Source organism: Cornus florida, unplaced genomic scaffold (genome assembly GCF_030987335.1).
Source record: "Cornus florida cultivar Cherokee Brave unplaced genomic scaffold, ASM3098733v1 CherokeeBrave_3.0.0_Hap2_Chr10, whole genome shotgun sequence".
NCBI lineage: Eukaryota > Viridiplantae > Streptophyta > Magnoliopsida > Cornales > Cornaceae > Cornus > Cornus florida.
The window spans coordinates 97,297,411-97,310,105 of NW_026775580.1; the positions used below are offsets into that span (position 1 = coordinate 97,297,411).

The 12,695-nt window shown below is 35.9% G+C and overlaps 1 protein-coding gene across 1 annotated transcript in view; it reads left to right on the top strand.

Annotated features, from left to right (window-relative positions):
* Positions 1–12,695, top strand: part of LOC132276136 (MAP3K epsilon protein kinase 1-like) — a 38,761-nt gene that overhangs the window by 21,229 nt on the left and 4,837 nt on the right. Inside the window, exons 11-21 of the mRNA XM_059777416.1 lie at positions 1,229–1,319; positions 1,624–2,007; positions 3,236–3,565; positions 3,652–3,696; positions 6,271–6,450; positions 6,556–6,639; positions 7,185–7,276; positions 7,375–7,458; positions 10,911–11,776; positions 12,067–12,452; positions 12,542–12,676. Coding sequence (XP_059633399.1) covers positions 1,229–1,319; positions 1,624–2,007; positions 3,236–3,565; positions 3,652–3,696; positions 6,271–6,450; positions 6,556–6,639; positions 7,185–7,276; positions 7,375–7,458; positions 10,911–11,776; positions 12,067–12,452; positions 12,542–12,676 — 2,677 coding nt within the window. The remainder of the gene's footprint in view (positions 1–1,228; positions 1,320–1,623; positions 2,008–3,235; positions 3,566–3,651; positions 3,697–6,270; positions 6,451–6,555; positions 6,640–7,184; positions 7,277–7,374; positions 7,459–10,910; positions 11,777–12,066; positions 12,453–12,541; positions 12,677–12,695) is intronic.

Genomic DNA, 12,695 nt, shown 5'->3' on the forward strand with positions numbered 1-12,695 from the left:
TATAGACTGAACAAAAGTAATTTATTAAATAACAAAGATACCAAGTCACCATTAACGAGAGAGAAAGAGAGATTTTCTCAGAAAACAGAAGAAATTAACAAAACACAATTTCGTAAACAGAAAAAAAAAAAAAAAAAAAAAAAGTACAGAAAAACATCAGAATTTGAATGCAATTAAAGAGAAAACACAGAAAAGAAACCCATATCAAAATGATGAAGTAACCAAAGAATTTGAATGCAATTAAAGCGCAAAATACATAGAAAATAAACCCATATCAAAATTACGAAGTAACCAGATCACCCATGAATCAAAGTGGAGTAAGTTAAAGGAAACAAAACAAAGGTCCAAGAATTCAGAGAGACGCATCTAAAAAAAACACACACAAATATATATATATATATATATATATATATATAGAGAGAGAGAGAGAGAGAGAGAGAGAGAGAGAGAGAGATTTGATTACCATCAATAATATACCCTCCATCTCTCTTTTTGCCCTCTTTACGTCCTTCCATCTTTGTGGTAGCCCCTTTCACCCCTTCACCACTAGATGCCGTCTCAAGGTCCACTCACCACCATATTTTGTACAACTGTAGTCTACTTGCTACCACAATCCGCCGTTGGCCTCCCTTGTAGAGACGGACAAACAAGCCAACCTCTCCATCAGTTTTGGGCAACACAACCAGCACTACCCAATTATTGACGCCATAGCCACCTTTCAAACTTATCCAAATTTAGCAGAATGTCCAGTGTTGTTGTGTCCCTATCTTACAAACAGTAAATCTCTAAATTTAACAGAAATTCCAATGTTTAAAGATATCCAAAGGCAAAGAGCGAGTCTCTGAAGAGTCCTTTAAAGCCCTACGCTCTTTGAAAGAAGCCTTAGAATCAGCTAAGTTACTCAGAGTTGGAAGATACTCATGTATGATACATTTGTAACCATTCATTTATAATTTGATTTAAAATGAATCATTTAATTGATTAGTTAAGACCTTATCTCCACATTTTACCTTTTCTTATATTGTTTGCAATTGTGCCTTCTTGTGTTGGTTGGAAGTGACGTTGGTGGCGGCGGATTTGGGTTTGGAAGGGGTTTGGTGGTGGTGGGAGAGAGACCCAGATTTTATGAGTAGATCGAGTATCAATGTGCTATTGATGAGTATTAGCAATTTACAATTTTCACTCTAGGAAATATTATGTGTCATCTAAAGAGCCCTAATTCCTGCAGAAACATGGAGAAAGATGGTTCTGTGGATACAGATACTTCTAATGGAGATGATCAAAGCACCAGTGAGGGCCCTTCTGTTGAGAAAGTAAAAGTAAGTGCCTCAGGCTTTGGAATTAGGGTCTTGTAAACTGGACTCACCTATGCTCCATGTCCTGGTCATTTGCTAATATCACCGTTATACAATTGATAGTATGTTAAGCGGCTCATACTTTTTTTTTTCATGGCAAGAAACACACTTGCACACCCACATGCCCCTATGTGGACGTGGACTTGAACCCTCGACCTTCTAATTTGGAAGGCGAGGAAGTACCGCTAGGCTACACAGCCTTTGGTAAGCAGCTCATACTGTTCAGTGCTTTATGCCTTATTTTTGGTGACTAACTTTTGTATTTCAGGGCTCTAGTAAAGAGTTGTTACCCAAGGCTGCTGATATTAGCAAGTCTGATGTGGATAATGATTCAAGTTGTAATCCCGTTGAGGGTAGATCAGATAATTCTGATGGTGTTTTGTCTGATCAAGTTCCCACCTTGGCTATCCACGAAAAGTCACCACTACAAGTTAGTTCTGTTACACCGTCTGCTAATGGTGAAGTGGTTCCCTCTCTTCCGGCGGAGCTGCATGAGTCACTACACATGCGTGGCAAGGATGAAGTGTTGACTAATGGTGTGTTGGCTCCTCATGAGTCAAGAAAGGGAAACACCGTAGCTAGAAAACATGAAGGGAAGGGAAGTTCTGCCCATGTTGAGCATAGTTCATTTGATTTTGGAAATTCTCAAAAGGTTCGTTTTTTAACCATTGTTTTTACCAGAATGACAGTTTTTCTTTTTTTGGCACTATATTTCTGTCATCAATTTTAGTTATTAAATATTTGGCAATGAAGAAAGTTATCTGGTATCTTTGGTAGTAACAACCTAAATCACAATGTTATTTTTTGGGTATATTAGAAAAATGTATGTGTTGGTCAATAGGACTTTATGTTCACTAATTCGTTACAAAATTTTGAGTCTATAATTTTTTTTCTCAACTTTTGTATTGTATTTTAAGAGTTTATTAAGAGTTAGTTGGATAAGGGCATAGTTGGAAGTCCAAGTTACAATCATGGCCAAAAAGGTAAATTTAACATTCATATATGCAGACTTTACTTGCCATTAGGATTCATGTTTTTCAGGCATTCATTCCACTAGGGTTTTGTAAATGTCCTTTTTGAAGTGCATAAATACGCTATTGAAATTTTCCTAAATTAAATCCATAATGATAGAATGAGATAGCACTTTGATTGATTGAAAGATCCATCGAAGGCATTGGTCATGTGTCAATTGATTGACACTTGGATTTTGTGAAATTCAGTTTACAAATAAATTTCTTTTTAGTCGTTAAAAAAATTAAAAGAAATAAATCTCTTTTGGACCTACACTCAATAGGCTTCTAAATTATATTTAAAGACTACATATGTTTACAAAACGAATGCAACAATTAACATAAAAGCTCTAAGCCTTGACCACTGTTGTTGTCGATCACCATACTTATTCTCCAACCATGTTTACTCTCATTGGTTGTCCGGCCATTCCTTGTTTTCAGATAATATCCAGTTGGTTGACAGTTAGAAATCTTATATTCAGATCATTACCTTGATTTATTCTATCACATGAGAAGAATGGAGATCTATATCAAATTCTAGAAACTATGTGCATCACAAATTTTCGATGATACTAAATTTGTTTTTTTCTTAGTAGTTCACTTATGTTTGCCTGTGTGGCATCTACATCTATATTAAGTTTCTTAATAGAGAAAAGGAAGTTTCTGAATATAATAAGTGATGCTTATAGTATCTCCAAAATTATTTATTCTCTCTGTATGAGTAGCTAAAACTCTTTTCCTTTATGTTGCATAATGCTGTTCTTGTATGTGCTTTAGTTACTGCATCTTAGGTTCTATACAATCTAGAGAGTTTTATTTTATTATGTTGTCATAGTTCTCATGAATTTATGTGAACGGTCCCTTCTGAAGGCTGCCAAGGCATCAGTAGCTCTTGGAGAAAATGAGCTGAGTAGATTTAGTGATACTCCTGGAGATGCTTCATTGGATGACTTATTTCACTCACTTGAGAAAAACCTGGACAATCAAAAAGCAGAAGCCTCAACATCTGCATCCTCATCACATGTGAATCAAAGCAATGCTTTTGTAGTGGACCCTGGAAACAATGACCTGGCAACAAAGTTAAGGGCTACAATTGCTATAAAACAAATGGAGAACGAAACAGGGCAGACAAATGGCGGCAACCTATTAAGTTTAATGATGGGCGTTTTAAAGGAGGATGTAATCGACATTGACGGTTTGGTATGTTTAATATATTGGTTGACATGGTTGAGGTCTTCATTTCCTAACCCTGACAGTTTTGTGCCCTTTGAATGTTTGCTTCTCAGGATTTCGATGATAAATTGCCTGCAGAAAATATTTTTCCTCTACAGGTATCTTTATTCTTTTTCCTTTGGACACAGTTTGAGTAATTTCTTGATCTTAAAGTAGTTTTTGATTACATTTTGAGGTGAAGATGTCAGGAACGGTATTTCAGCTAGCATCTTGTATATCCATCCACTTAGTTATGATAAAAAATCTGCTTATTGCTGGGTTTTCTTTCAATTTGACATTCTATCTTATTTTCTAAAGATAGAGAAAAGGTCGATATTTTAAACAGTGATAGCTAGTGGGATCTTTTTGAGTCTGGTTATGTATCTAAATCTTTCAGTGGCTTGCTGCCTCAATTTCTACCATAAGGGAATGTTAGCGCTGAAGTCCCTTCAAGAATCATCCTTTTAGCATAAGGGAGCATAATAACTATAGTTAAATAGCTTCCCTCGCCTGATATCATTAGGGATATACTGCAATTAGATTTGGTACCTTATTTCTTTCTTGACACAATCAGTCCTGGTTGTTTTGGTTTTGAACATCCTGATATATCCCAATGCTTTCAGATGGAAGAAAGACTCACCCGCAGGTTGTGTTGAATTATTTTTTATCCATTTTCTATTTAAATGAGTTCCAGCGTTGATTTCCTTATATTTGTTTCTTCTTTTGTTTCCATTTTTTCTTTGTTATATGATTGTCAATATCATATCGGTACAGCCAACGATGTCCCCGCTATATGTTCAAACAGCATGCATTAGTATCTTTGCATTCATTGACAAGTGAGTTCTATACTTTCACTACTTTATCATGAAGATACGGCACCCAGATTTTACTAGACTCTTGCACCAGCCTCCAAAGGTCAAAGAGGGCCTATGAACTTAATCCATATAGATAATATTTTGAATATGCAATTATTTTGAGTCAGCAGAATCCCCCCTCCCCCACAATGCTGGCTCACTAAATTATATATACATGTATATATTCTAAAAATCTCTCTAATTCTTTCATTCTTTTCCTTCTTACTCTTCTTCTTCCTCTTCAATTTTTTCCCCAGAAAAATTGTATTATTTTTTTAATCAAACCCTATTTTTTTGAACAGGTTATTTTGACCTTATATGCTTAAAGATACTCTTCTAAGATTAATCCTTTATATATTTATTTCAACGAACTCCATTTTCAGGTAAGTCGAAATGATTTTTACTAATTTGCTGTGATTTTCGTAAAAGAGTCAAATTGTATAGTACTACTACTACCTAGGTTGATTTCTGTGGCCATAATCAAACCAAAGTGCCCGATATTGATTGTGAGTCAGTATTGTATACTAAAAAATCAACGTGCTCAATATTTAACCAACACAACCGCCGCACCATCCTTTTTTTTTTCTTAGTTTGGTACTCACACACACATGCCTCCGTTGAGGTTTGAACCCATGACCTCCCTTTTGGGAAGTAGGAGTTTGATACTGCTAGGCCATTGACCCATTGGTCACCATCCTTTTATTAGATATTCCACTAGTCACTAGTCACTAGTCACTACACCATGACCTCCCTTTTGGGAAGTAGGAGTTTGATACCGCTAGGCCATTGACCCGTTGGTCACCATCCTTTTATTAGATATTCCACTAGTCAGTAGTAACTACACCATCGCAAGTCCGTTTACTTTTTTTTTTTCTTTTTAATATTTTTCTATTTATTTTTTATCAACTACACTGCGTCCCCCTTGAAATGAAATCCTGGCTTCGCCCCTGGGGGCCACACCTTTTTGTTCTTGTGGTTTGCAAATAATATAATAGGATCCAGTACTAAATGTTCCCCCTACTGAATCTAAATCCCAAGTATATAAATTATTAGAAACATTATATGGAATTGGAATTTGAACCATGCTATCTTATTGCATAACATAAGCTGAAAGAATTTCAAATTCATCATAATGTTTCTTGGCCCAAATCATATGTTGGTGTTTGGTTATAGTAATTTGTGTGTGGCCTTACACCAAAGATACATGACATTAGTTTTTTAGGATGCTTGGGAACCCATGGTTGGAGTTTAGACTCAAAGTACAAGCCGGTCCCTCTGGATATAGTGTCTCTTTTCATTTTTTATTGCAAGTGCCTCCGGTTCTGACTCAAAGTACAAGCTGGTCCCTCAGGATACAGTGTCTCTTTTTCATGGTTTACTGCGAGTTCCTCCGGTTCTGACTCCTTGTCTGTTCCAACTATTCACTTTCTTCCTTTTCTTTCTCCTCCTTCCTTTTTTTATTGTGTTTTTTTTTTTAAAAAAAAAAAAATTTAATTATGATTACTTTTTGATCTTATATTGTAATGTTGTCTTTAGTTCCATTGCCTAATAGGTTGCTGTACATCTCTTGGTGGTGAAATTTGCTGAGGCTCCGATTGACTTTGTTATTATAATTTAATCAGATTCCTTTAATAGGAGTGGAACTTTTATTGGTATTTTGCCACGTATTATACATTCATATAACATTTAAATTATGTATCCAGCACATCCCTGTTTTGTCTGTTGGATCTGTTCTAGGAAAAATCAATGTTGTTGCAATACTATATTTAAAAGCAATTTCATTTACTTCTTGTTCTTTATTGTGGAGATCAGGAAATTCATTATGTGTTTGCATTATAGGCTGTTGAGTTTAGTAAATTAGCTGCGTTATTGAGACCGGATGAACCAGAAGATGTGATCATATCTACCTGTCAGAAATTAGTAAATTTCTTTCACCAGCGTCCTGAGCAGAAAATTGTTTTTGTCACTCAGCATGGTTTGCTCCCTCTAATGGAACTACTTGAGGTTCCTCGAACTCGTGTATGTCAGCTACTACAAGGATTTATTCAATTTTCTTGTTCTTCTATTACTATTGTCAACTCAACGCGTTTTGACTTTGAAGATAAAAGTTCTGTAAAATTGCAGGTAATATGTTCGGTGCTGCAAGTTCTGAACCAGATCATTAAAGATAATAGCAATTTTCAGGAAAACGCTTGCCTTGTTGGCTTCGTAAGTACCATTTACATTCAGGTTTTTAAGTTCTAGGTTGGACAGTTATGAAGATAAGTAGTTAATAACTGCATCAGACATTCTTAGCTGAAACTTCAAATTGGCTAAGTTATTTAGCTTAAAAGTTGTCGCATTAATTCCCACGTTATATAAAGTTTTACTATTCCAGTTGAACCTTCCAAAAAATGCACTAGTTCTGGAAGTAGAATGTTTGCATATTAAGTTTACGGTGCAACTTTCTAAGTTAGACCCATTTTAATATTGGATGGTGGGTAGGGATCCTTCCTGTGCAGTTATGGTTTTGGTCTAGAAGATATGATATGTTGATGTCCTAGTAAATATTTTTTTATCTTCATATGTTTGCTTCAAGAATGTGCAAAATAGTGCCATAGGGTAGGTTTGTATCCTATCTACCTTCCCCTCCTAGCATCCAGTGTCGGCTGGATTAGCACTGGTTATAATAGCCTTTTTTTCTCCCTCTTCTTTAAAGGCACCAGGACTATGAGTATTGTTGCAGTAATAGTTTTTTCCAACTTACGTCACAGATTCCCGTTGTGATGAGCTTGGCTGTTCCGGATCGTCCCCGGGAAGTCCGTATGGAAGCAGCTTATTTCTTGCAGCAGCTTTGTCAGTCCAGGTTCTACAGTTCCTATCCCTTTCCTATTTGTGTTGGTTTTGTCACACTGCATCAGAATTAATGGATTGTGGATTGACTTCAGAGGTTCTTTTTGGCAGTTCCTTGACATTGCAAATGTTTATTGCTTGCCGTGGAATACCGATTTTGGTGGGATTTCTGGAGGCTGATTATGCAAAATTTAGGTTTGTACTACCAATATATATATATATATGTATGTATGTATGTATGTATATGTATAGGTTTGTACTCGTATGAGTAACGAATGCAGTTTTGACATTTTGGGTATCTGATCTGGCTTCATTGTGTTATTTAGGTCTTCTTGGAAACAGAAGCATGTTGTGAATGTGATCAATATAGTCTGAAATTTTGGAGTCTTGGAAGCATTAAATAAAAATCTAGGTGTGACATATTAATGATTGAACATGATGGAATCAAATATGCTTATCACATTTTTTACTGCTCAACAACTGAGAAATCATTTGGAAATAATTAATTGAATAGGATGGAGAGAAGATGATACACGAACCTATGTTGTTATATATGTATATATATATATATAAATCTTCAACTGTTGAATTGAAGAAGTGAAAATGTGAAGTAATGGAGAGTGAAAATAGTCCACTTGGTACTATAAGAAAGACAAGTATTACCCCATGTTACAACAAACGCAGCGAACCAAGAACAAATCATGAATCAAGACAGAAAAGTAAACATGCCACACAAGGAACACAATGATTTAGGGTGGTTCGACACAAGTTGTGTCTACGTCCACTGTGAAGATCCAACAAAAGTTTTCACTGTGCGAAAATCAAGATTACAAGTTTCAGCCCTCATACCCTATCTCTCACTCTCTCTCTTTTTCTTTGATTTTCAGTGTTCTCTCTACTCCCTACCCTAAACGCTAGGGATGTCAACGGGACGGGTATGGGACAAGGCATCCGTATCCTGACCCACCCCACCTAACGAAATTGCTACCCCGCCCCGCATGGTGGTCTCTCCCATCCCCGAACCCGCATAGCTTTTGGCTTACCTGTCCCTGCCCCGCAATCATTCCGACAGTCGCTGAAAATTTTGGTAAATCAATTTACAGAGAAGTTTATGATTTTGGGTAAAAACTATATACTACAATTCAATATGTTTTCGTCGATTTGAAAGAGGTAATCAATTTGACCAGTCATTTCAAGAATTGATGAAATAAATACATTCAAGAATAAAGAATTCTGAACAAAAAAAATGCACAGAAAGGGTGGAGAGAAAATTGCTAGCAGCGATGGTGAAATCACACTGAAGAAGTGGTGCAGTGCTGCGACCTTTTTTATTTCTTCAATCTAACGAATAGATTTGTAGAGGCAAAGAGAGGGATAGTGCCCCTATTAGACGAGAAACCTTAGTACAGAGAGTGAAAGTATGAGAGGGAGAGGAAGGGGAAGAGACCGTGAAGAGAGAGGTTAAAAACCCTATTTTTGTGATATATATGTATATAAATAAAAAAGTAAGTTTCAAGAAAAGTAAAAGAATATTAAAGGGTAGTCCTGTATGCATATATATATCGGGGAGGGGCGGGGCGGGGTTGATTGCTCCTAGTCCCGTCCCCGACCCTATCGGGCTCTATTTTAATTAGCCAAACTGGCCCCTATACTATTTTACACCATCCCAACCCCGTCCTATTAGGGGCGGGGCAGGTGATTTTGACTTCCCTACTAAATGCTTATATACCGAGCTACAAGAGAGTACTAAATAGGACCCACGAAAAAGGGGTCAAAACCGGGTTGCAACACTAGCTGGAACCAATTCGAGCCACAACATCACACCCGGGTCACTGTTGGAGCCTATAGAAAAACCTGAAAGTAGATAACCTGAATAATAGATAACAAACTGACAATATTCTGAATTTGTTACCGTCTGAACTCTGAAAGGCTAAAGGGTTGTCCTTTTTTAAAGTATAGCTACTAATGACCCTGATTTTCCCTTGAATGACTTTAATTACACTCTTACTACTTTCCGAAGTTATCATTTAGTAAGTCCGGACCTTAAATAATACTTATATAGAAAAAATGGTGAACATTAACTTCTTCATTAAATAGCAAGGCATGCCATATATTATCTGCATCAAAATGGCACATGAAGGTATTAGTGGTGCTACAACAATGTGACATGTAGGGTTTGTTTGATTTCCTAATTCAGCGCTGAATGCAGAACACGGTAAGTGATTTTTAAAAATAAGTGCGTTTGATAAAATAATTTTAGCATACCGCTTAAGATGGTAAGTACCACTTGAAATAGGCCAATTTTTTTTTTTTTTTTTTTTTTTTGATAAATAGGTCAATTTTTTAAGTGAGGGGAATGTTGCTTATCGCTTATCGTAGAAGACGGTAAGTGGTTCGGTTTTTAAAATATTTTTTTAATGACTACCCTATCCTTAAATAATTTTTTTTAGGGCTTTTTTTTTTTTTTTTTTTTTTTTTTTTTACCTCTTTGCTTCTGGAAATAGAGCATTATAGGTAAGTTATCTCTTTTGGAAAACTCATATATATATATATATATATATTTGGTTGGTTGTTACTTTTACATGATAGAACAAATTCCTAAAAAATAATATATATAGATACAATTCTACATACTATCTTTTAAACACAGCCTTTTGGTTACCTATTCAAATTGATTCACTATAGAACACAATTATTTCTATAACAAAATTCTTTTTTACTTGCAATTTTTAATCTTTGTAACACCTTTTTGATACACAATGGATTGTATAAATATTATGTAATCCGGAGCCCATATATTTTAAATTTTATTTATCGTCGTTACCTTTGAAAATGATTTGTTTAGTTCTCAAGTTTAAAATTTTATACGTATAGCTTAATTTAATAGTTTTGAGACACTCACGTTTATAATTATATTAATGAGTGCCGCTTGAATAATTTTAATTATTTATGTTTAAATTGACATTTTTTTATGATTAGATTTGACATTAACATTCACTGTTAAATTGATATATTTTATTGAGTGAATGTGGTTATTTTATTAATATTTTTATATTATAAATATAAAAACTGTTATAAGTACCAGATATGAGGGCAAAAATGTAATATGTACAACTTTCAAACTTCAGCTTTTATATTTAACAAACAATCTTAATGAATTCAGTGTTTAAAATCAAAACATTATCAAACAGATTTTCAAATTAATGCATTCAGCACTTAATATTTCAACACTTAAAATTCAGTACTTGAAATTTTCAGTGCTTAATTTTCAGTTTTATCAAACAGCACCATAGTGTTAATTTCATAGTTTGTGAAATGGTGAATCCATAGGCATAATTAGGGATTTGTTTGTAAATCTATAAATAACAAACATTTCTATGAATTTATTTAAACTACTACCAGGTGAAGTGTATATATTAGATGTGGATAAAGTTTCTAGTTGGAAAACTTGGATGCAAATTTGAATTCCTATCGTCGTGTGTGATCTGATTTGCAAAATCAGCATGTTGACAACAAATTTTTCTTCCTTTTTCTTCCTTGTTCATATGTTTTCATATTAACCACATATTAATACTTGAAATGCAATAATATGTTAGTATGTTATCTACTTTTCCCTCAATGTATTGATTAGGTTCCTTTGCGTCCAGGGAAATGGTTCATTTAGCTATTGATGGCATGTGGCAGATCTTTAAGCTTCAAAGCTCAACTCCCAGAAATGATTTTTGTCGTATAGCTGCAAAGAATGGAATATTATTTAGGCTTAGCAATACTCTTCATAGCTTGAATGAGGCAACTCGACTAGCTTCCATATCAGTTGGTGGTGGATTCCCGGCAGATGTTTTGGCTCCACGACCACGTTCTGGTCCACTGGATCCTAGCTGTCCTGCTTTTGTTCAGAGTGAGGCACCACTTAATGCAACTGATCAGGCTGATCACATTAAGCTTAAGCATGGAGATCGCCCCTTGTCAACTGGAATACAAGAACCTTCGCGTGCTTCGGCCGCACACTCTCCAGATTCCAGGTACTTCTCCATGGATACTGACAGACCTCAGTCAAGCAATGCCACAATGGAAGCTTCAGTTGCTTCAAAGCTGCCAGATCCAACATCTTTGGATAAAGTTGCAAATGTAGCAATGAAGGAATCTTCAGCAACTACTTTTAAAGAGAGAGAAAATTTGGACCGATGGAAGAATGATCCTTCTCGAGCAGAAGTTGACTTTAGACAGCAGCGAGTCACTAGTTCCACCAGTAGAACATCCACAGACAGGCCTACAAAATTGATGGAAGGTGCATCAAATGGATTTTCTACCACAACAGCTAGTCAACAAGAGAATGTTCGACCTCTTCTTAGCTTGTTGGATAAGGAACCCCCTTCCCGACATTTCTCTGGTCAGCTTGAGTATGTACGTCAACTCTCTGGGTTGGAAAGACATGAAAGCATACTGCCTCTTTTACATGCATCCAATGAAAAGAAAACAAATGGACTAGATTTTTTGATGGCTGAATTTGCGGGTAAGTAGTTGTACCACATAATATTTTGCTCTCCTCCAAATGTTGAACCCCCTGCTCCACCGAGTTCTGTAACCTAACATCCTTATATTGACTTTTATTTGACACTCCCTAACTTCAGAGAGCGCTTTCTGTATAGGCCAGCTTTGCTTCATTTACTTATTTTTTAGCTACATTGTCTTATTTATATTAATTTTTGATGCACTTCTTATATAGGCTTTGGTTTTGGGGGTACCTACAGAATATATCTCTGATAAAGGGTACACACTTTTTGTTTTTTCATGGTTGGACAGAGGTCTCTGAACGTGGAAGAGAAAATGCCAACGTCGACTCTATGTCTAGAATTTCACAAAAGACGGTAAATAAGAAAGTAACTCCAACATCTAATGAGGGAGCTTCTTCTACTTCTGGAATGGCATCTCAGACTGCATCTGGTGTACTTTCTGGTTCTGGAGTTCTAAATGCTAGACCTGGGAGTGCAACATCATCTGGTTTACTTTCCCATACGGTATCAACTTTGAATGCTGATGTTGCCAGGGAATATCTAGAAAAGGTGGCAGACCTTCTACTTGAGTTTGCTAGAGCAGACACAACAGTGAAATCCTATATGTGTAGCCAAAGCTTGCTTAGTCGTCTTTTTCAGATGTTTAATAGGGTAGAGCCCCCCATTCTTTTGAAGGTAAGAAGCTTCACTCACAACATTAAGTTCAGCCCCTTTAGATTCTGATTGCATTATGTTTTCATGCAACTCGTTTTTTTATTGTGTAGCTGTTGAAGTGTATTAATCATCTGTCAACCGACCCACACTGCTTAGAGAATCTTCAGCGGGCAGATGCTATTAAATATTTGATCCCAAACCTTGACCTCAAAGAAGAGCCTCTTACATCTCAAATACATTACGAGGTAGGCCCCTAACTTGTAT